The 22,825-nt window shown below is 38.2% G+C and overlaps 1 protein-coding gene across 1 annotated transcript; it reads left to right on the plus strand.

Moving 5' to 3' along the window:
- The first annotated feature begins 6,692 nt into the window (after positions 1–6,692).
- On the plus strand, positions 6,693–13,872 carry LOC122816570 (hemoglobin subunit epsilon-M-like). Its single transcript, XM_044089433.1, has 3 exons — positions 6,693–6,845; positions 9,199–9,421; positions 13,460–13,872. The coding sequence occupies exons 1-3, from the start codon at positions 6,754–6,756 to the stop codon at positions 13,586–13,588; spliced, it is 444 nt and encodes a 147-aa protein (XP_043945368.1). The 5' UTR covers positions 6,693–6,753; the 3' UTR covers positions 13,589–13,872.
- The last annotated feature ends 8,953 nt before the right edge of the window (positions 13,873–22,825 follow it).

The raw sequence follows: 22,825 nt of genomic DNA on the forward strand, positions 1-22,825 counted from the left end.
CTGTGACTGCTTTGCACACTGCTTTTGTGGTTTATGTGTTGCTTGTGGGGTGTCTTGAGGTAGCAGTTGTTTGGGTGTCTGCTTTGGAGGCCTCTGCTGTTTAGGTAAATTTTACTCAGAGCCTCCGAGTATGTCTTTGTGTGTTTATGTGTTTGATTCAGTGGAGTGGTAGCATTATGTGAGGCTGGTTTTGTGGTGTGTGTAGTTGCCTTCTCCTCCTGTCTGGTCTTGCCAGTCCTGAGTTGAGAGAGCTCAGCCTCCAGTTTGGCTAAATAGCTGCATCTCTCGCAAGTATTTGTGTTATGTGGGAGGAGGAGAGGGTTGTCTGTGTACATGAGGCAGTTATAACATTGCCTCAAGATTCCCAGATTCACCAGCTGGACCAGAGAGGAGATTGACAACTGACCTTTGGACATGCTAGAATAATATTGGGAAATCCTTAATTGAAAACAAGGGCCAGTGGGGAGTGAGGGTGCAGTGCTTTTAATTTTTAGTGCTGACTTATATAATTGCTTTAGTGAGCAAGTGCCAGGTAACTTGAGTGCAATGTGTTACAAGTAACTAAATGCAAAAACGACAAACAGTAACTTTCTTTCAAGTGAAACAAGGAAATAAGTACAGTAAGCAATGCAGATATCACTAGTGATCCACAGAAGCGCTGAGAAGTTGCGTATTAGGTGGAATTAGCTTCCAGGGAAATAACAAGCAAACAAACAACAAGCATATAAACAAAGCTAGATTCAGCAGGCCTGGATCTAGTCTATGCTAGAGCAAACAAGGTGAACCAATTTCAGTAAGATACAGTTCAAATATTCAGGCACTATAAACCTTTAACCAGAAATTCCCAGCTCAGCTTACACTATGTGTAACACTGTTTCTACTTCTGTACCAGTTAATGTTTAATTTTTTTCTGTATCTATGTTCTTGTTGGAGCTTTTCTCACCGGGCCGCCATTGAAAATGGACTATTTTAGGTCCAGCGGACTTTCATGGTAAACAAATGCAATAAAATAAATAAAATAAAATAAAAACAAAAATTAGCAAATAAATACAATTTCTACAGAAGAGATAACAATTTTGCTTACTTTCAAAGTGAATTGATACTTTTCAAAGGTTGTTCATATTACTTACTAATGAATGCTATTATACTGGCTAATTTGTTCATTTTATACCTTCTAATGCTTTGTTGTATACTCACAAAGTAACTTAATTCTGACAGCTGTTTTAAAACATTGAAAGATTTTGGTTTTAGTCCAGCCCACTATCTTAGGATCAGATTAGTCTAGTATACTGTGTATGGTCTGAGTTGGATAAGCAAGTTGAGTTTTCCAAGGAAATGGACAAAAGTGTGGGTTTAATCAATCAATTTAAGCAATTGATGACCCTCTGTCCTATTCTGGACAGTGGACTCAGGGTCTTGCTGCTGCAACACTGCCATCTGGTGGAATCTGTGGGAATCTGGTAGTATACTGAACTTAGAAGGCTACGACTTTACCTTAATGGGGGACCCCTCATTAGTATATGTGCTGTAGCATATACAGGTTAAGGTCACTGGGGTGCAACTCAATAGCACAGAGAGGACAGGGGAATACAGGTTAGTAATAAAAATGCCTCTAGCTACTATTGAGGTAGGAAAGATGGTGTGCCTGGCATATTGCCAGATGCTTCAACAGGTTTGTCTTTTCCTCAGAAAGCAGAAAGTGTTAATAAGGAATGCAGCAATGAATTATGATGAATGAAGTGTGAAGATATTTAAGGAGGCCATAGATCAGTAAGTTGGGGGGGGGGGGGGTGAGTGCAAGCTATGTTGATGATTTAACAAAATAAAGGTTTTGGTTACAATGTCATAAATTTAAAGCTGAAGTTCTATGAAAACAGCATGAAGCAACTATAACTAATTAAATATGTTAGACAAAATTTTGGAAGCAATTCATATGAAACTTTGGTCTAATGTTTTAATTATTAAGATTTATGTGCCATAAGACAGTCAGGTTCCTTTCACACAAAAAATGTGGACAAGCAAATAGGAGAAACCTGCTAGATTATGCATATTTTAGGTGCTAAGTAGTTTAGCAGTTTGAGCTTATTTAATATGCTTAATGTAGCTAATAAAAAATTATGTGCTGTTTGTAACCTGAAACATACCCACACTATCTGAGTTGCATTGCCATTTTATAGGAAGTATGGCAGTTAGACAAACACTGCAAAAAAAAAAAAACAGCTAAAAATAGTTGATCAATAGAGCAACTGGCTGAATGCATATTTCATTGAAAGACAAATCAATGAATCCATACAATTACAACAGAATGTCATATAATTAAAGCATCCTATAGTCAAAATCACTGAAGAAAAAATGTTTCAAAAAGATTTGCCCCTGTACCCCTTACGTAACTATATTAGTGCACAATTATGGAGAAAAGTGAAAATACCACAAACAAAGAATCATTGTCAGTGCAAAGACAGAAATCCCACCAGCAGGTATTATGTGTATATAACCCTAATCACAAGTAAAGGGGCTTCATATACTTCCACATATTCCTAATTTTGTTTTACAGAACAATGTGTAAGTATGCCCTATTCAACAAAATGGACTTTCAGCTGTATGGTCATTCAACCAAATGTGCTTCGAACCATAAGGATTCAGTGATTTGACATTCACTGAATCTGGTTATTAAGCCAAATATCATGGATCCAAATAGCATACCTGTCAACAGTCCAGAGTTTTGCAGAATATCCAGATTGTTGCCTCATATTTTTGGCCTGCTTCTTATAAAATGTGTGGTTTTCTGGCAAATCAGTGAGGATTGAAGTCATTAAAATGACATACATTTGAGTTTCAGACTTCATATCCTTCAGAAAATTGACACTAACACAACTCTTGTTATTTTAGAAATTGTCAAAATGTATAAGAACAATATTTAAAATCTGTGTTTTTGGGGCTTGATCATTATTTTAGGCTTTGTCCAGATTTCTTATGCTACGAGGTTGAGAGGTATAAATAGGAATTTCGTAAATTCATGCCATGAGAATAAAGTAATTCTACTCACTAAAGAGTTAAAAGTAAACCCAGAAAAAGCTCTACAGTATTTGGTAATATAACAAACCTTCTTCTTCTTTTCCCAGTTAGGGGTCAACACAGTGGATCACCTGTCTGCTTATGATTGTCAGTAGAGTTTTACAGTGTCAAGTTGTCAGCCCGGCACCCAGCCTTTCACGGAAGGAACATACATGCATGCACTCACACCTAGAGCCAATTTTAGAGTATCCAATCCACCTAAGCATGTCTTTGGGAGGAAACCGAAACACCTGGAGGAAATCCACGTGACCACAGGGAGGACATGCAGACTCTGCACAGAAGGCACCCCAGCTGCGGCTCGAACCAGAGAACCTCTTACTGTGAGGCGACAATGCTAACCTCTGCACTACAGTGGCCACCCTTGATAACATAACAAACCAAATTTAATTATTCATGGGGATTCCTGGATTTGGAAAGAAAGTTAAAGCACAAGACATGGTTTACGGACTATTATTTCTCTCAGAAATCACTTCTAGGTGATATTTAAAGTTGATTAATTCATCATTGACTAATTTGGTCCTTGTCTATCTCGCTTCTTTCTGGATTGCTTTTGAGTGTTTTTGTAAAAAATGGTTGCAGTATCTTCCTACTCCACTAGCAGCTAATTGCCATATCAAGGTTCCCATGATATGTATATTGTGGATTCATTGCTAGAATTTGCAAATAATAAGCCCTGCATACCTACCTATGTTTTGAGGCTAGAAAAAGCTGTCTATAACTAATGTTTTTCTATATATGTTGCAACTTTCAGAGTGATGTCAGTAGCTATACTGTATGCTTACATCGTTTACATGGGTTTTTACTCCAAGTCTGACTACGCAGTGCAGCCTTCTGTGGCAGGGGTGCTGAATCCATAAGGATCCAGCCTTCAGATGACAGTAAACCAAGGACAACTATGTTCATGTTAGTAGACGCCTATGCAAAATTAAACAGAAAAAGACAGTGTGAGGACACTGCCATCCTGGTAAGAGAACACCCAAGTCAATCATTATTATAGCAATAACCCACGCCTGGGTGTGGGTAATGCTGGATTTACCCACGGTTGGCGTGGTTTGGTCCTGAGGCTGCCGAGGACCAAACAAAGCCAACCGTGGTAACACATTACCCACACCCAGAAGTGGGTTATTGCTATTATACCATGACATTATTTAAGAAAAGAAACTATTACTTTTCTTAAATAATGGCATAGTATAATGCCTGTTTACTGCCCTTCCGCAGATGTCTGGCATCCGCGGCAGTTCTGATGTACTGCGTGCCTGCGCAGTACATCTGAGCTGTGGACAAAAGCAACGGAGAAAGCAAGATCTCCGTTGCTTTTTTTTTTACTGTTTTTGCTATGTTAAATGGGTTTAACATAGCGAGGCAGTTTTAAAATAAGCAACAGAGATGTCCGTTGCTTATTTTAAAACTGTCTCGCCATGTTAAACCCATTTAACATAGTAAAAAGCAACGGAGATCTTGCTTTCTCCGTTGCTTTTAAACCTGTCTCGCTATGTTAAATGGGTTTAGCATAGCGAGACAGCTTTAAAATAAGCGACGGAGATCTCCGTTGCTTATTTTAAAGCTGTCTCGCTATGTTAAACCCATTTAACATAGCGGACAGTGTTTAGTAGAGTTATACTAATGGAAAAAGTCCGGCGACGGACCTTTTTCCATTAGTATAACTCGATTTACAATGTGCACGCTGGCCAATCAGCGTGCACGTTTTGGGGGGGTCATGGTATAATATGGGATACTGTCTGGCTTTCTACCATTATGGTCTTTATTTCTGATTATAATTTTATATAGAGCGGTATGAGAGAATGGGGCCACAAGTAAAGCCTGGCCAACAAAGAACACATCATTAGGAAATGCAGATAAATAAGGGCCATGCAGTATGTAAGTGCCGAGGTATCAACACATCACAGAAAGTGAGGTTAGAGTAACCACAGTATCTTTCATGAGCAGGAAATTATTGTTTTGTTTTAAAAACTTAATGGATAATGCAGTATATTAGTTATTTTCACATCAAATCCTATGAAACCACCCTTGCTTGTCCCAGTAAAACATACACATTTTAGAGTAATGCACAAAGTATGCTAACAAACATTTAATGAAATCTGTAATATATACAGATATGTGTGCATGCGTGTGTGTGTGTGTGTGTGTGTGTGTGTGTGTGTGTGTGTGTGTGTGTGTGTGTGTGTGTGTGTGTGTGTGATTTAGTGCATTGCGAGGGGCTGTATAATGAGCAAACTGCAGTGCTGGTGCTGCTTCACCAAGTACATCTTCTGGGCCACTGTTGTGTACCCACGGACAGAATGAAGTGTAAAATGTCAAGAACATCCTAATTTTTGGACAATCTCTATATATTGCCAGTCCTTTGAATTAGACAAGGAGTGGAAGTGCATTCTGTATCAAATTAGTTTGTCAAGCAACACAGATGTTTTTCCAGAGTTGCACACAAAACATTGATGAACATTAAACAAATTGCATTGTGTATAAAACCATAAAGTTAAATCTAGTATACAGTTTTCTGTAATAGTGCATAACAGTGCATGGTTTATGTTTAAATATGAATACGCTACAGTAAACAAAATATAGTGAACCTGTTGCATATCTGGTAACTACACAATCATACTGGACACAGGTAACTATTCTGAAACCTAAAAAAGTAAATAAATTGACATCTTTGCTAGCTTTTTCTATCTGATGGTGAAGGAATTAGCTATTTAGTCTTTTTTGTCTTGACAGGCTGTATATAGTACAGTGCATGTATTTTAAGTTACTTTAGTGTATCTGTATGTGAAAATCACAATTAATATACAATTAAGGAATAACTATAATAACTATTTGTCTAAGTATGTTTGTGTGTGTGTGTGTGTGTGTGTGTGTGTGTGTGTGTGTGTGTGTGTGTGTGTGTGTGTGTGTGTGTATATATATATATGTGTGTGTGTGTGTGTGTGTGTGTGTGTGTGTATATATATATATGTGTGTGTGTGTGTGTGTGTGTGTGTGTGTGTGTGTGTGTGTGTGCATGTGTGCGTGTATGTATGTATATATATATATATATATATATATATATATATATATATATATATATATATATATATAAACATTCATGTAAAATGTGCATTACTGTTTTCTAACTGTGGCAAAATATGAAATCAAATAAACCTATTTAACTGTATTCACAGAATCAGTATAGCTAGTCAAAGCAAGTAGTTTGAGCTCTTTCCAACAAATAAACTTACTGTAGGATTGATTATACAGCTGTACTTACTGGTCAGGATTGATTATACAGCTGTACTTACTGGTCATAAGTCCTTACAGTGTATAGCCTGACAGCATAGTGTAACATAATAACCAGGTAAGTCTGTTTCAGTAGTACTGCTATAACCTTTCTCTAATTCTGGACAGAGAAAAAAGTGTTAGGACAACTAACTGTACTCTGAAAGCATCCATTAACTTAGCTATCCATTTTAAGAGGGTGTGGTTCAGCCAGTGCTTTTATCAGACATTCACTGCCCACACAGAGCAATGCCCATAGGCGACTAGTGGTTTTCTTGGGCCCCATTATCAGAGATGACATCACTGGGTGGGAGCTGGCTTCTGTCCATATAAACCTGTGCAGACAATGCAGTTTTGTACAGTTTCCAGCAAAGCCATCTGTTAGCCACTGACCAGTAACTTGCAGCCATGGTTGTTTGGAAACCCAATGAGAGGCAAGCTGTCACTTCTGTCTGGGCAAAAATTGATGCTGAAGGTCATGGCCAAGAGGCTTTGGAAAGGTAAGCAACACTGTGCGGGTTTCATCCATTTTAATAACCATTTAGTTCCTGTGTTGTGCTTTTGCATTACCTGATAAATCTGGTTTTAAAAAAACTGATGCTGTCAGTAAGCTTGAGAAACGTATACAGAGCAGTGCAGTTTGGTTTTAAATAATATGTGGGGTATCTTTAGCTACCTTTTTCATTTTCTGTTTTTTCCAAGTATACATAGTAAAGTAAAACGGCACCAGGAGGAGAAATGTGTAATAAGAATACAGTGAATGTTGAACTGAAAACAGCAAAGTACATAGCTAAACAATTAAAATCTTTTTCTGAAACAAGGTGGAAGCACTATGGTGAATGAAGATAACATGTACAGAAAGAACAGTGTGCTGAACATTAGCTTTGCCTTTGCCTTCTTTTGTTTCTTAAAAAAACGTTTTATTAAGAAAAGTGTTAGATAAGGAAATGTTGATCATAAATATGATATCTACATTAGAGTAAAAACAAATATTTCATTAACAGTGAAAACAATAACATTAACTATAAGCTGTCTACATGAATAGGAAAGATATCTGTTATATTCATAATAATGATTACTTTTTCAAATTATGAGCCTTTTAATGATTGCTAGTTGTTTGTTTAGCATTTTCCTTAAGGAGAAGAGTTTGCTTGCATACAATGGGGCTTAGAAAAATATGTGAACTGAACGAAAATGCATTGAGGAAGTTACAATGTTTTAGATAAGTCTAGGCCCCGATGGTTTTCAGTACAGTATGTTCACAGATAGTGGGACAGAGAGAGAGAGAGCGAGAGAGATAGACTGACTAATAAATTAGTGGTGTGGTTTCTTGCTTTTTATCACCTTCAGGGCTAGTTGCAGAGTCACACAGGGAAGCTATGATTGCACACCAGTCACAATAGGAAGGAAGATAAAAACACAGTCACAAAACTTTCTTCTAAAGAACAGTAGTCTTGAGAATCCATTTCAAAAGTGTGTGGAGGAACACTGGCACACCAGTTGTCTCCAAATGTGGAAGTGTGACTTCATCTAAAACAGCTCATCCCAAACAGATTTTGTATACTTTTTGTTAGAGCATACTGTTTTTCAAATTTAAGATATGTGACTCTGCGCTCCATAGATAGCCTTTGAAATGTTTCAGGGAGCTAAGGAATGTGATGGTGTAAGTGCTGGAATTCATTTTATGTGTGTTGGATTCTTGGGTCCAGAAAAGTTTCCGGGGGCTAAGGACTAAGATGGTGTAACTGCTGGAATTCCTTTAATGGTGTGTTGGACTCTTGCGTCCAGGATAAGATTGAAGGCACAAGTGTGCTGACTAATTAAAGTAGGAGAAAACAATGGAGTTCCTTTGGGATTGCTTTCCTACTTATGAAAGGCGGTCAGTCTACTGAATGACATTGGGTGGAGGTCAGGCATTTATGTAAACCTGGATGGTAAGATAGAGGCATGTAAATACACATACAGGATGTTCGTATATATCCAACTCCTTCCCTAGGGCCATATTAAAATACTGCTGCCTGGAGAAACAGATTTGACATTGCTGCCATCACTTATCTATTATTTTGTTTGTTATTAAGAGTTCAGGCAGTGTCTCCAATTTGAAGAAAAGGGGATCCTTTTGGCATAATGATCTAAGAATCTGTAGGAGGCTTTGAGAAAGCCTCCAGTTGGTTCAGGGCCAGGTAAGTAGTGTAACATATGGGTTAGTTCTGAGGAAGACTACAGAATCTGTTAAAGGTAGTAACAAGAAAATAGACAAATTAATGGGACAGAATTAGAAAATGCTGAAAGACTGGACAATATTTTATGTTAGAAGCACAATGTTGCTGCATTGATAAGGAGAGGTAATGGGAGCAGTATTGTGGACAGGCGGCCAGATGAACAGAGGAGGGAAAAGAAGAGAAAGAGCTCAGAATGGACGTCAGGGCGCAAACGCCTTAACAGTAGATAGCCCAAGAGATGAAAAATTTGACGGGTTTGGTGGGGAAAATATTGTCTGAGCTTTTCTTGGGAGACTGTGAAGATTACAGATTTTCCATCTTAAATATTAAGTTATATTATTATCTATTTAAAATAATTAGATGTTACTGAAATTTGATTTCAGTGCATTTATTTAATTTTGGGGGAGAGGATCCTGGAAATCTTAAGAACCCCTTAATTAATATGAAAACATTTGTATAATTTTTGAGATACATTTTACATTATTTCAGTACCAGCTGCTCCCTCTGTCTTGATGTTTGGCTGTATTTAACACTGTGTCTTAAAATATATCATGTCAGAATGTTTCATTGTTCTCATTATTTTAATTCACTGATCTCCAGTAACTCTGATTTTTTTTATATCTTATTACAGGCTCTTGACTGTTTATCCTTGGACACGCAGATACTTCGATAAGTTTGGCGACTTGTCTAGTAGTGAAGCCATTCATCAAAACCCCAACGTCAGAGCTCATGGCAAGAAGGTTCTGTGTGCCATAGGTGAATGCATAAACCACATGGATGACATCAAGGGTTATCTTGCCCCACTTAGCATATTGCACTCGGACACACTCCATGTGGATCCAGAAAACTTCAAAGTAAGTTTATACAAAATCTAACTGTATAACATAGCATAATAGGACATTAACAAGAAAAGGAAATTGTCGCCTGTATTATAATAGCATTATTATGACATATTTTTATCTATAATTAGCCACTTGCAGTAAACTTGCCTCATGGAAAATATTTCTTGATTATTACAGGACTTTATATTGGACAGCTTATTACAATCACATTTTAAGAAAGTGTGTTTTAGACTGATAAAAGTAATTTAAAAAAGATAATACAGCTATAAATACTGCATTGCTAAAGTTTTTTACAATGGAGTGTAGCTCAGTGTTATTGTTTTAAATGTCTACAGTAATATTTGGAAGATGAGTATTTGTCTTAAAAATTTAGTGCTAAGTGGTCTCTAGAGAATAACTGCTAAATTAAAGTGCAAACAAAGTTATCATCAGAGAAAAGTTTGAACAGTAGGTGCTGGGTTAGTTTGGCCAAAGTCCCTCTTGATTTCCTGCTGTTGTATATAACTGTGGGATACTCTTCTGCCTAGAAAGGCACCACAGTTACTCTCACCTCATTTCCTGTGATGTGATACCTTGGCACTTACATGCAGCATGACCCAAATTTGTCTGTATTTCCTCATGATGTGTTCTTTGGGGGCCGGGCTTTATTTGTGACCCCATTCTTTCATACTGCTTCTATATAAAATTATAATCAGAAATATAGACCATAATGGCAGAAACCCAGGCTGCATTTCTATATAATGAATGAGTTAGGTATTCTCCTTCTAGGATGGTAGAATCCTCACACTGTCTTCTTCTGTTTAATTTTTCTAGATGTTTAGGGTCTCTAGAGACTATGACAGTAACTGGGCATAATAAAAATTCACAAAATCATTACTGTTTGCAACTTTGATGTTTGCCAAAGTGTTCTTCTCAGTAAATGCACTGTACCCAGAATTGCCATCTATATTGGTAACATATTTAAGAATATTTCTCAATTAATTTCAAGTAACTCTGTGAGTTGCTGCTACCACCAGTGAAGATATATGGATGTCTTTTTTACATATCTCTATTTTCTGTTTGTATGTCTTTATATTTTATAACTTATGTCTTTCTGTAAGACAGTATAGTCACAAGATGCAGTGAATTTTGATTATCAGCGTTGCATTTTTTTGTTTTCTCTTCAGTTACACTATATGTTTTTCATACTTCTACTCCCTGATATTCTATATTGCTGTCATTCTCACACATGCCTTACCAACTCCCAGAAGTATTTCTGAGTAACCCACCTAAGCTAGTATACTGCACAAGTCTTAGGTGTCTTGTCTATGTATAATAATTCCATGTGTTTCCTTAAACTGTGTATTTTTATTTCCTCTCATTATCACGATTCTGAGTTGATGTTTAAGGATAAACATCTTTTACTCTAAATGTTCTCTTGAGAAATATGTAGGTCTGTTTCAGATCCACCTTCGTTCTAGTGCCCACTGGATGTAAATTTGACTCCTTCAGGAAGATCCCACAAGATATGACTTGGAAGCCATGAACATTGTTACTGGTTTGCACAGTATCTGCACATGTGCACAGCTTCCATACCATCCAAATCCCCTCAAACATGAAGTCAGAAGATCTGCTTTCTGTACTGTAGAGACTTAAATGGGGTTCAGGGGAGATGGACCATTACCTCATTTCTTCTGATCCCAAGACCCCCATGTATGACTGCCTTTTGTTACCCTAACTATACTTAACATGGGATTACAGTGTCTTATCTATACTGACTTAAACCAAAGTGGTTCAAAGGACACAATTCTCTCAGGCAAAGTCCATTAAATGTCACAACCTGAACTTAATAAAGCAGTTTTTTATAACAATCTAACATCAGTTTTCACTAATGCAATGACACCTCTCCAAAAAGATTACATATATCCATCATATGAGAAGTAATAAAGAGACAAAATATGTAATCTTTTGTCTTTACCTTCCACTTGGGCTTAGCATAATATTTTCTTTTCTGGTATCATGTTTGTCTTTACTTTGAGTTTTACTGGCATCTGATCATTTCTTCATTAAATAACATGTTTCCTATATAAGAATAAATTCCACTTACTGTTTTGGGTTTCTTTCTGCAGTTTAAAAAAAAAACATTCTAGCTTTTCCACCTGAAAAAGAAATAGAAGGGATTACTAGTACTCAAAGCAGTAAAAATGGGGGTGGGTGTACAATTACCCAGGAGAGGGAAACACACAGCACATCCATGTATAGTTACAATACAGTAAAAATGGGGGTGGGTGTATGATTACCCAGGAGAGGTAAACACACAGCGCATCCATGTATAGTTACAATATAGTAAAAATGGGGGTGGGTGTACGATTACCCAGGAGAGGTAAACACACAGCGCATCCATGTATAGTTACAATACAGTAAAAATGGGGGTGGGTGTATGATTACCCAGGAGAGGTAAACACACAGCGCATCCATGTATAGTTACAATGCAGTAAAAATGGGGGTGGGTGTACGATTACCCAGGAGAGGTAAACACACAGCGCATCCATGTATAGTTACAATACAGTAAAAATGGGGGTGGGTGTATGATTACCCAGGAGAGGTAAAGAGGCAGCGCATCCATGTATAGTTACAATACAGTAAAAATGGGGGTGGGTGTACGATTACCCAGGAGAGGTAAACACACAGCGCATCCATGTATAGTTACAATACAGTAAAAATGGGGGTGGGTGTACGATTACCAAGGAGAGGTAAACACACAGCGCATCCATGTATAGTTACAATACAGTAAAAATGGGGGTGGGTGTACGATTACCCAGGAGAGGTAAATACACAGCGCATCCATGTATAGTTACAATACAGTAAAAATGGGGGTGGGTGTACGATTACCCAGGAGAGGTAAACACACAGCGCATCCATGTATAGTTACAATACAGTAAAAATGGGGGTGGGTGTACGATTACCCAGGAGAGGTAAACACACAGCGCATCCATGTATAGTTACAATACAGTAAAAATGGGGGTGGGTGTATGATTACCCAGGAGAGGTAAACACACAGCGCATCCATGTATAGTTACAATGCAGTAAAAATGGGGGTGGGTGTACGATTACCCAGGAGAGGTAAACACACAGCGCATCCATGTATAGTTACAATACAGTAAAAATGGGGGTGGGTGTATGATTACCCAGGAGAGGTAAAGAGGCAGCGCATCCATGTATAGTTACAATACAGTAAAAATGGGGGTGGGTGTACGATTACCCAGGAGAGGTAAACACACAGCGCATCCATGTATAGTTACAATACAGTAAAAATGGGGGTGGGTGTACGATTACCAAGGAGAGGTAAACACACAGCGCATCCATGTATAGTTACAATACAGTAAAAATGGGGGTGGGTGTACGATTACCCAGGAGAGGTAAACACACAGCGCATCCATGTATAGTTACAATACAGTAAACATGGGGGTGGGTGTACGATTACCCAGGAGAGGTAAACACACAGCGCATCCATGTATAGTTACAATACAGTAAAAATGGGGGTGGGTGTACGATTACCCAGGAGAGGTAAACACACAGCACATCCATGTATAGTTACAATACAGTAAAAATGGGGGTGGGTGTACGATTACCCAGGAGAGGTAAACACACAGCGCATCCATGTATAGTTACAATACAGTAAAAATGGGGGTGGGTGTACGATTTCCCAGGAGAGGTAAACACACAGCGCATCCATGTATAGTTATGAGCAATGCATAAAAGTGCGATAAGTACGCAATGTAATATTGGAGCAACAAAAGTAAAACATGTAAAATTCCACCAAATTTAGTGCAGATGGATAACTTGGTTCAAAATGTATAGACTAAAGACAAACAGTCTGGTGCTGCAAGGGAGATCAGGGCAAGGGTAGCTTTTTAAGGTTTCTTATAGTTTGTACAGTAGAACAATGCCTACACTAGCAGATTTGATAAATTAAGTACTTCAAATTCACAGTTTATTACTTTCAACAAAATGTAGCTCATTCTAGTCTTGATTATGTTTGTAACTGATGCATACCTATTTTATTTGCAGCTTCTTGGAAACTGTTTGATAATTACGATAGCTGCCAGTTTTGGCGAAGCATTCACTCCCGATGCCCAGGCCACCTTCCAGAAACTAATGGCTGTGATTTCTGCTGGCCTATCCAGACAGTACCACTAAACCATCCAAGTGCAGTGCAGTGGTTAAAGACGCAGCATCAAAATTGCAGTTAGGATTCAATGTTAATGGATTCGTAATGCAGAAACCAACATTCACTATATAATGTCAGGAAATCTCAACTGCCAACAGATTGTATGATGTCATAATAAAAATGAGCCTCAGTATAAACAACTGTTTGTGTATTATGTGCCTGTTGGCATTCATGTTATCATTTTTATTAATGGTAAAGAAATGCAAGATAAGTTTATACTGAATTAATTTAAAATAAAACCTTCATAAACATATCGCTGGTGCTGTGAATAATTTATTGCAACTTACTATAGGAATAAAATAAATATATCAGACTATATAAGCATAGCAGGAGTTTAAAAAGGCATCTTAAAATTAAAGGTCTGCTTTCCAACATATAGACTTTAGGCACAGAAAAAGTATAGATTTTTCGGATTACTGTGCACCACACAGACATTTTCCGGAAATGAAAACGAATAACCTACATTGTTTGTCGCTACATTATGTTTTCAGTACTAAATATTTCTGTTGTAACAGTTTTTCCACTCCTGTTTCTTCTTGCCTTATGTTCTAATTTCAGTTATTTGACTGTTGTGATTCCTGTTATTTTGTTGTAGCACTTTAACACTGTCTGAGGTCATGTAGGAACTCCAGCCTTACACATCTTGCAAGTTTACAAATGATCTTACATTTTGTGTTACAGACTCTGTGGTTCACCCTGTGTATGGAATGAATGATGCTACAGTGTTTATCATCCAAGAGTTCAGCATATGTTAGTGTAGCTAGTGTATAGCGCAAGTTGTTGACTTTGCTGGAGACTGGTTTGTGTCTATTATTAATGATAACCATTGTCTTTAGTAAGCCAGTTTTACTGCTTAATTATCAAGCTTTTAAAATAGCAATGGAGAAGGCAAAATGAGTCCCAGGAGGAATCCAAATGATCCCCTAAAAATCAGAACTATAGACATAAATGTATTGCACTAAAGGATTACAAGAGGAAATAAAGTTAGAAAAGAACAAAACACAGCAGAAGTATAACAACCTAATGATAACAATTGCTAATTCCATTAGTACCTGCAAGAAATGCCTTCAGCTTCTAAACTTGGTGTAGGTGCATTCTAGTGCAGCCAGAGAATGCTGTATTTGTGGTAAGGGTTCAGAACAGTGGTTTTTCTCTGTCTCTATGATTCAGGATCTGAGGCTTAGGTCTGACTATCACTCACTGTTTGTGTAGAATTTGAAGTTTTCCTGTATCTTTGTGGATGTTAAGTTTTCTCTGGGTACTGTAGTTTCTGCGATCCTCCCCAAAATAAGCTGATAGATTGGCCTTAATAAATTGTGTACAAATACATGTGTACATGTATACATGCACACACATAATTGTGCATGCACCCATATACACACGCACTGTGTGCATATACCTCCCACACATGCAGACACAAACTTAAACAGGGATGTACATACACATACAAACATGCCCATACACCCACTCACACACACACACACACACACACACACACACACACACACACACACACACACACACACACACACGCACACACACACACACACACACACACACACACACACACACAGACATTTAATACACATATACACGTGTGCATGCAACCACATACTAATACACATACTGCATTCATGCTTACATTTATAATCTGGATTATGTCTGAAAACAATCCATGAACCAACCACTGACCTGTTTAATACACGATAAAGATAAAAGAAATAAAAAAAACATTTTAGACATGGCTATGATATTCAAAGAAAATGTTTTGTTTTTCATATTTTATGTCTCTTTAGCAGGTAGGTGAACTGGACCACTAGGGACCATTATTAGTTACAACCTTGTTACAGAATAAATACTGCAGGAAATTACAGAAAAGAACCAATCCTAAACAACATCAAATTTCATTGCAAAACCAGTGGCGCTACAAACACCTGCACTAGGAGCCTGAATCTATGCCAACAAATAGTTCCCAACTCACTGTGTGCCCAGCCTATGGAATAAGATATCAGCTCAGATCAAAGTACTACTTTATCTGCCTTCAAGGATACTTCTGATGACTGAATGGGTAGACACAGATTTACACTAAGGCATCATGTATGGTCCTGCTTGATTTGGGAGGAGAATGCTATTAAGGGCTTACACTGTCTTGGTTGTCTGCTTAAAGGTGTATATGGCTAGGTATCTTACTGTCCTAGTAAGCTTATGTTTAGTATTATTCTAGTGTTTCTATGTACAGTTAAGCTATACTGAAGACACACAATTAAGCAGTAAATGTAATAACCCAAAATAAACTCCTCTTAGCATGTTAAAAGGAAAACAAAACTAAATAACATGTTGCTGAATACTCCATGATTTATTAACAATATACACATTTAGTGGTTTTGTTAAACAGGAAATGGAATGTCATCAGAAACAGCAACATGTAACTTCTAATTACTTGTATACTCAAGTGATTAACCTACAAACAGTCCATTTACAGAAGAAATATTAAAATATTAATAATAATAAAAGTCTTACAAATCATCTGTTTGCATTCACAATAAACCACAGTAAAATAATAATCAATTCCTATCTGCTTTTAAAGTTAAAACACTATGTATGGATAAGTTTTCATTAATACCAGGAGTTTGAGTGGCATTTAATAAAATTTGATAGTATAATTCATGAGTTTCCAGGAAATTCTCCCAATTTCCACTCTTTGTATTTTTAAATACCTTTTCAAGAACATAGAAAATATTTTCTTAAAACCCACACACTCCATGGAATGCACATAAAGTGCGGTTTTCTTGTCCTCCCTCCTAATTGCATAGAGATGTTGACAAATCCTATTCTTAAGAGGGAGTGTCATTTTTACCTACATAAAAAGTGGGGGCATGTTATACAGGTAGTAGCTACATAAACTATCCCTGCTGTGCTACATTTAAACTTCTCATTGTTACTAATAACTTTCAGGAATTCACCAGTAATAGTATTAATACTGTCATTACTATTTCGACAAGAGGAAGAAGATCGGCATTTGACCATTTCCTTTTTATTACTAGATTCATTACTTACAAAGTCATTAAATCATCGATACCATATACTATTTCTACCCTTTTTATAAACTACTGCATTGCTTTACCCAACCTATCCCCAACTCAACATTTTGACTTACCCCCATTCAATTTTTGTTTAAAATAAACTTCTTTTGTATCCCTTCTAAAAGGTAGATGCACAGCTTTACAAACATCGCCAGTCTCTTGTACTTGTTGTTTAAACAACACACTAGTAGGATCCCTTAACATAGATCAGAAAGAGGTACATTTTTCTGTGGTCACTTCATCCCCAGCACATTGTATCAATACATTGGGTACTTTTTCTCCTTAAACACAGACTTCCATTTCAATTTTAAATGCCTCATCCTCAGATATGAGATTAGAGAGCCTCACCATTTGCCCCTTTATTAAATTCTTCCTCTGACACATAGGGTGGTTACTAGAATATTGTAAATAACTATAAGAAAAGGTTGAGTTTCTAAACATATTAGTCTCATATTTTTCTCTAACATTAGGAAAAATCTTTCGCAGCCAAACCATGCTTTCCACTGAGTTCCTAGCTTTAGTAGTGTAATACTAAGGCTCCTATACTTTGTGGAATTCTTGTATAACCCCGAGTGGGATAATCCTTTAGTATTATACAAGAAACCTTAGTAAAGTAAGTATGAATAACTATAACTCTGGAGTAATTCTTTACATGAGCCCACTGTCCATAAGGGACAAGAGTGCTAAAGCAGGGGTGAACCTACAGTTTTTCTTTCATGCATCCAGGCTGCACTTGAATAAAGGAAGAGACATACTTAACTTCATATGGAGAAAAAAGGCAGGTCCAGAGAAGTGATATTCTCTGTGAGACATGTCTGCCTTTCCAGCATGTTCTATTTAAGTTGCACTAGAGACTGAAGTCTCTAAAGCATGTGTTTTTGCCACTATTGGCCTTATGGATGTGTAGAAGGTCTGCAAGGACAGAGTCAGCTGAGGTTGTGTATGCAAGGCAGAGATCTCTCATTAGCATCCTGTCAGGACACTGACGAGGGACAGGGTTTTGATGTGGTCAGTGTAGCTTTTGTGATTTAGTCCCTGTCCCTTCATTTTCCTGGAGAGATGACATTGTGGTTGATTGAGCTGAGCCAAGTGCTTGGACAAGTACATGCCAAATGGGATATTATATTTAATGATTGGCCTAATGAGTGCAGTGTACAATAGAATTATCCTAATAAGCTGTGATATAAAGAAGGGATTCCTAACAATAGACTACAGGGGGAGGTTGAGCAACTGCTCATTGTCTATATATTTTTTCCAGGTCCCTCACTGTTGGGTCAATTTTCATGGGTGTGTTGTTGATGTGATAGTTGCAGGTGGCATCTTGCTTGCCAAAGGTACAATTATGCATTTTTTTAGCTTTTAATTTTAGGCAATGTCTTGACACCAGCTATTTGTTTGTGACAGGCCTTCCTGAAGAATCTTTATCTCTTCTCGAGAGTTTATGATGCCACTGACTTTATTGTCATCAGCAAACTTTGTCAGCCCTAAGCCCTCAACATTTGTCTTGACCTCTGAGAAGTAGGTGTGAAGAAGGAGTGGTCTGAAGTCCGAGCTCTGAGGTACTCTGTTACTGACAGGTTTCTTTGCGGAGGTGGTTCCACCCACACATGTCTGGGGTTCTGTTTGTGAGCCAGTTTGTTATCCAATGAGTTACATAAGGATGTATGTTTATCTGTATGAGTTTATTAACTATGCCTCAATGGGGAATAGTGTAGAATGGCTTTGCAAGGTCCAGATATGTGGTGTGAATATTTTTTTCCCTCATTCACTGCTTCTGTGTCCTTGGAGAAATCAACCAGGTTTAGTAAGCAGGATCTGACTTTGCAAAACCAAAATGGCTTGGGTCAATGTTTTGTAAGTTACCTTTGTTTATTAATTCCATATATATCCTTTCCATAGTCCTACAGATGAGAGTGTTTAGTTGTAGGGATCTATAGATGCTCATATCAGTTGACACTTGACTTTCGTGATGGGGTCACGATGGATAGTTGCAGTCTGGTATTCATTTGATAATATTGAAAAGCCTCTGTAGGGGTTTTGATGGGTCATGCTTCAGGCTGGTCAGTAGACACCCCGGTATGTTATCTGGTCTTAAGGGAGCGATGTTCTTGGCCTTCAATACTGCGTTTAGGAGCTGTTTCTGGGAGATCTGAGAGGGAGGTGTGGACTTTGATAAGAGGTTTTGTCAAAGGAGAGGAGAGGGGGATGAAGTTAGAGCTAAATTTATCTGTAAGTAGACTGGCTATGGTATAAGGCTTAGAGTATGTGGTATCATTTACTTTTAACGTGGTACAATTTTGAGCAGCATTTCTGAGATTTCTGACATAGTTAAAACAGGCTTTATGATTCTCTCTCCCCTAGGTTAATATTTTTACCTTGTATTTAGCTTTGGTCTGAACTTTTCTGTTAGCCTTAGCAAGAGCATCTGCAGAACTAGATTTGTTTTTAAATGCAGTGAGCTTTTTCATAGGTTCGTAGGTTCATAGGTAAGTACTATGCTAGCTGCCCTTGTGGTCTGTATTAAGCCTAGCCAATTTCCCTTTTTATGCTCAAATTAACCTATCCTGTCCTATTTAGTCAGTAAATGGTCTTACCCACTTCAAGGTTATTACACCTAATGGTAATAACTAGGGTCATACCATAGATAATTTGAGGGACCCATGCATGGGATAAAGCATTTAGGAGCTACCACTCCATTAGTAGTACAGAGTGCAGTCTTGGTATACATTTCCTGTTTCCTATCCATAGATCCAAGTTAGAGTTGAATATGGACAGGGATGAGCTTGTTTTATGTCAATGGAGATTCTGTTCCAGAGCAGGGGTATCCTCTGAGATATATACCTTCCCTTCCAAACTATTCTGTTGATGTTACAAAAGAGGTTTAGATCTCTAAACTGAGTATTGCTGATGCCATTTGACTTGCTGATGTACTGCAAATCCATCAATATTGGGTCAGGGGATGCCTTGTATGCTAGACACAGGTTACCTCTTAACAGTCTGTAAGATACCGCATGTAGTGACAGGGCTTTGAGTCAGTCAATATTATTTAAGCCTTGTATTCTTTTAGTTAGGAATCTTTTTTTCCTTTTATTGTAGAGTCTAATTATACTAGGGTTCTAGCATAAGTGTTTCCTTTTGCATTTGGGGTTGTATTTATTTTGGAAAGGGACAGATGCTTCTAAGAAGTTATTTAGATGTTCATTGAATAACAAGTTACTGCAGATTGCTTCCTGCTTCAGGCTTATGGTAAATATGACTGATTTATACTTTAATTTGACTAAAGATGGTGTTACAACTGGAAGGGAGCAGAGCTGTCCTATATTTGTAAGAACCAGGTTTAAGATTTTGTTGCCCTTTGTTGGGGTATAGACTTGCTGGTCCAGTGATGTTTCATTTATGAAGTCCAGAAATCTCTGGGCATACTTGCTTGGGGATGTACAAGTTCCACAGTTAATGTATTGGTAGTTGATGTACCCTCAGAGAATGTTGCTTGGCTGAGTGCTTAGGGCTTCCATATTAGACAGGTATGGGTCATGGGCCAAGGGGCTCACAGAGGGGGCCATATAGTTAGCTTCAATGAGATATGGGGTTTTGTTAATGGTAACTTGGACATTGAGGAATTCTGGGTCATTATACCATTTAACAAGTCTGGATGTGTAGCTTTGTTTTATGAATATTGATACACAACCGCCTTGAGTGTCCTCATTTATTCCAGTGGGTCTGAGCATGTGGTAGGCATTAAAACCTAGCATTGATAGGGTGCTGTCAAAATTCTTGAACCAGGTCTCCACAATGATGCATATATTGATGCATTCATTTGTAAGGAGTGGCTGTAGGGAGTGTAGTTTTCTGTTTAGGCTTCTAGTGTTGAGCAGTAATACCTTTATGCTTTGCAAATTTTGTTTTATTATGTTGGAAACTTTTGTAGACTGGCTTTGCTTAAAGAAAGGTATTATAGGAGTGGCTAGGATTTTTGTCAATTTAAGAAAACCTGAGGGACGGGGGTATAGATGCAGGCCATCTCTGGCAAAGCAGTTAGGACTACATCCCATGTCCTCCCAAGCAGACATATCTTGTACTCCCTTCAAGTAACATCAGGAAGTCAGTCAATTGTTAATGTCAAACATTTTTGTTTATACTGTGACATCACTCTAGGTGAAGGTAAAATGTTGCTGAAGGATAGGTTCGGTCACATAGTCAGAGAACTCCATCATGTCTCTCTTCGTATAGTCCAGTGAGGTATGTATCAAGTTGCTTAAACTTATGTACACTATGACTGTGTCACATGTGTACTTGTGGTGCAAGGACCTGAGTGTACACATGATGTGGTGAATGCTAGCACCTGATAGGTGATTAACTGTGTTGCTCTCATTATTTATCCTGGTGAGGGTTGCATTAGTGTTCATAGGTTCAGAGGTGTTTACTAGGTAACAACTGCAAGGGCCTTTTTAAGCCTAGCCATGCATACTAAGACGAGTTCTGCTACCCTTGATAAGTGTAAGCAGGGACCTGGGAGATTAATCATTTACACACTGCCTGTGCCAATTAGAGACATAGGTGCCAAACCAGGGATACATTTCCTGTTTTCCATCCAATTGTCCAAGTTACACTTGAATTGGGTTAGGGGGGAACTCTGCTTTACATGGATGGGGAGCCTTTAGGATACATACCTGTCTCTCCAGAATGTCCTATTTATATCATAGACAAGGTTTAAGTCTTTAGAATGGGTAATTCTGGTGCTGCAGATATTCTGGGGTCTGACAATGCCTTGTATGCCAGGTATACATCTCCCCTTGACAGCCTGTAGGAGACAGACTACAGGGATAGTGCCTTGAGGTGAGCTGCATAAGACATGTTAAGTGGTTTGTATTCTTTTAGTGAGGAACTTCTGTGGACGTTCCAGTTGTTAGATAAGTCTGGTAAGCCACATATCAAAGGGGGCATTGTCCTCAATGACAGGTCTGATGAATACTGAATACAGTGGAACAATGTCTTCCTTGTACCTAGATGCCATACCTTTATTTATAAGTTGCACAGCATAGAATGATTTCCTCACTACTGTAGACATGTGATGGTCAAAGGCTAGATTACTGTTTATGTCTGCTCGCAAGTCCCTGACTACTGGTCAACTCTAAGGGTTGTGTTGTCAATATGATAGTTACCAGGGGTGGATGACTTCAGAAGGATACTGTTATACATTTCTTGCTATTTGCTTTTATTCCATGGCTCTGCCACCAGTTGTTTGTCTGTGTCAGCCCTTTCTAGAGAACATTTGTGCTGGTGGGCGATTCAATGACAACTCCTAGTTTGCAATCATCTGCAAATTTAGTCAGCCAGAGGCCATTGACATTGGCCTTGACTTCAGAGAAGTAAGTGTCAAAAAGGAGCAGTCCAAGGACTGATCCCTGAGGAACATGGCTTGTAACCGACTTCATTGAAGAAATGGACTTCCCAATTCTAACTTCCTGGGTCCTGTCTGTGAGACAGCTGGCTATCCACTGGATGACATAAGGACTTGTACCTAACCTCTTAAGTTTGTCAACAATGTCTGAGTGGAATATTGTGTCAAATGCCTTGACCAGGTCAAGGTAGGCAGTGTGAACCATTTTGCTCTTATCTATTGCTTTGGTGACCTTCTGAAAGAAGTCCACCAGGTTGAGTAGTTATGAACTTCCCTTAATGAAACCAAATTGGATTGGGTTCAGTGTCTGGAGGTTTTCTATGTCATTATTGATCATTTCAATGATAATTCTTTCCATGACTTTGCATATGAGACTAATGAGACTTATGGGTCTGTAGTTAGCAGGTTCTGTAGATGACCCACCTTTATGCACAAGGATGACTGTTGCTGTTCTCCATTCATGAGGCACAAAGCCAGTTTGCACACTACAGTTAACTAGCAATTCCAGATGGCCTAATAGGATATGTTTCATGCTATTTAGAAGGCATCCTGGGATATTGTCTCAGCCCATCGATGCAGTGTTCTTGGCCTTAGAGAGAGGATTAAGGACCTGTTCCCTTGTGATAGCAGGGGGAGTTATATTTGATGGTATTTCCTGAGGGAAGGATGAGGTGAGAGAGGAGCAATATTGGAGCTGAATTTGTCAGCCAGTAGGTTTGCTA

This window comes from Protopterus annectens, chromosome 12.part0 (genome assembly GCF_019279795.1).
Source record: "Protopterus annectens isolate FY-2018-M chromosome 12.part0, PAN1.0, whole genome shotgun sequence".
NCBI classification, from domain to species: Eukaryota; Metazoa; Chordata; order Ceratodontiformes; family Protopteridae; genus Protopterus; species Protopterus annectens.